This window comes from Xiphophorus hellerii, chromosome 2 (assembly GCF_003331165.1).
Source record: "Xiphophorus hellerii strain 12219 chromosome 2, Xiphophorus_hellerii-4.1, whole genome shotgun sequence".
NCBI lineage: Eukaryota > Metazoa > Chordata > Actinopteri > Cyprinodontiformes > Poeciliidae > Xiphophorus > Xiphophorus hellerii.
In genome coordinates this window covers 31,441,612-31,443,358 of record NC_045673.1, presented here as the reverse complement: position 1 = coordinate 31,443,358, position 1,747 = coordinate 31,441,612, and the positions used below count along the sequence as shown (strand labels likewise).

Below are 1,747 nucleotides of genomic sequence, written 5' to 3'. Positions count from 1 at the left end.
CAGGCTATGTTGCAGGCTTTGCTGGATGAGGAGCAGAGGCAGATGAAGTCCATCGCTCCTGCTGGAAACACTGACAGCTTCGACTACACCAACTACCACACCCTCAGTGAAGTTAGTTTAAGTTCATTATCAGTGTATACGCAGAGCTGAATATTAGATGGAGAATGTTTATTATAATAACATCGGGTTTTGTCTAGGGCTGTGGCGATACAATAATCTCACGATACAATACACAATATTCAGCAAATGATACGATTCTATACACTTTTACAATTTTCTGAAAGATTTTAGAGGGACAGAGTGATTTTGGTGACATTTTGTGATTGTTCCGTTGGATTGAATTAACTGAAAACTGAATAAAAGCACCAACTACACAATACCTGGCTCTGATTGGACAGAGATGTACAGCTGGACAAAATGAGTCAAAGATGTGGTGAGAAAATGAGCTTCTGTCATTTAATTCATGTGGATTTGACATAAAACTCAAAGTTTCAACAGTGATCCGGTAGCTGAGTGGGGAGATTATCAGCCTCTGTAGACTCTCAATATGCAAATGATTGCACTTATTATTTTCTTTTGTACATACTGTTTTTGCATTTTGGACCTTGAGTCACAGAAAAACATGAAATCCGATTTGGAAAAATGAAAATTTATTTCACTGAAACCCTCAAATATTCATAACGAAAGTTTTTTATAATTTAGAATGACAATGTATAGTCTACATTTCTTAAACTGATGTAAAAATATTGCAAGCAACATAGTTTTATAACATTATTAGAATGAAAATGAAGGCACTTTCTCAATCGTTTGTATACAATTTTTGACAAAACAAAATGCCAAAAATGTATAATTGTGTGTGTGTATGGGTATAATTTTGGACTGTTGTTTGAATGTTGTTTGGACTATGGGAAAAAGGCTTTTCTTGGCTCCCGGAGTTAGCCGTGGCTGGAAGCTGCTTACTACTAGCTGCTGGGGGAGTGGCATTGCCTCACCCAGTAGTGATCGACTCCTTTCAGCTGCACAGCGCTGCCATTCCCCTGCTGGGGTCTCTGAATAGTGGCCTCTCAGACTGCTAGGATCTCATCATACTCTCATTCTCTTTGTCAGTTACTAATATGAATGATCAATCAGCCATCGCCATCATGGCAGTCCTTACTGCACCGCAGACTTCAGCTGCGAGTTTCCCGACTTTGTCTTCCAGCTCAAAACAGAGCGCCACTGCCTGCTGCGGATTCATTCTTAACATAAATCTTTACATACAGAACAGAAACCACTAAGCTAAAAATAAATTACTAAGTGGATGACACCGATCGCTCCGATCAATTTTGCGATCTCACTGTATTTGCCGGTATTCCGTTCCCGTTTCTCTTTCACGATTACTTGCGCAACTTTACTTAGTTCCTTAGTAACAAAATACAGCCCATCGTTATTTAAGATTTGAGATTTCCAAAGACAAAGGAATCTAATGTTACGGGTAACACTTTATTTGACGGGTTGTGAATAAGACTGTCATGACACTGTCATAAACATGACATAACACCTGTCATGAACATGAGTAAGTCTTCATGAACATTTATGACTGTTGTCATAAAGTGTCATTCGGTAAATCATGACACATTTAATACAAAGTTGACATTATTCAAAAATGTCTTCGTTATGACAACTTGACATTAACCAAGACATCATGATCTGACATAAATTTGTTATAAAAGTATTACTGATTAAACTTTAGCTTTAATAACATAAT

At 37.6% G+C, this 1,747-nt stretch overlaps 1 protein-coding gene across 1 annotated transcript in view; it reads left to right on the top strand.

The window, feature by feature from the left end:
- The window catches only part of LOC116730168 (carboxypeptidase A1-like), a 2,752-nt gene extending 2,458 nt beyond the window's left edge, over positions 1-294 (top strand). The window contains exon 4 of the mRNA XM_032579193.1: positions 16-294. Coding sequence (XP_032435084.1) covers positions 16-150 — 135 coding nt within the window. The 3' untranslated portion in view covers positions 151-294. The remainder of the gene's footprint in view (positions 1-15) is intronic.
- The last annotated feature ends 1,453 nt before the right edge of the window (positions 295-1,747 follow it).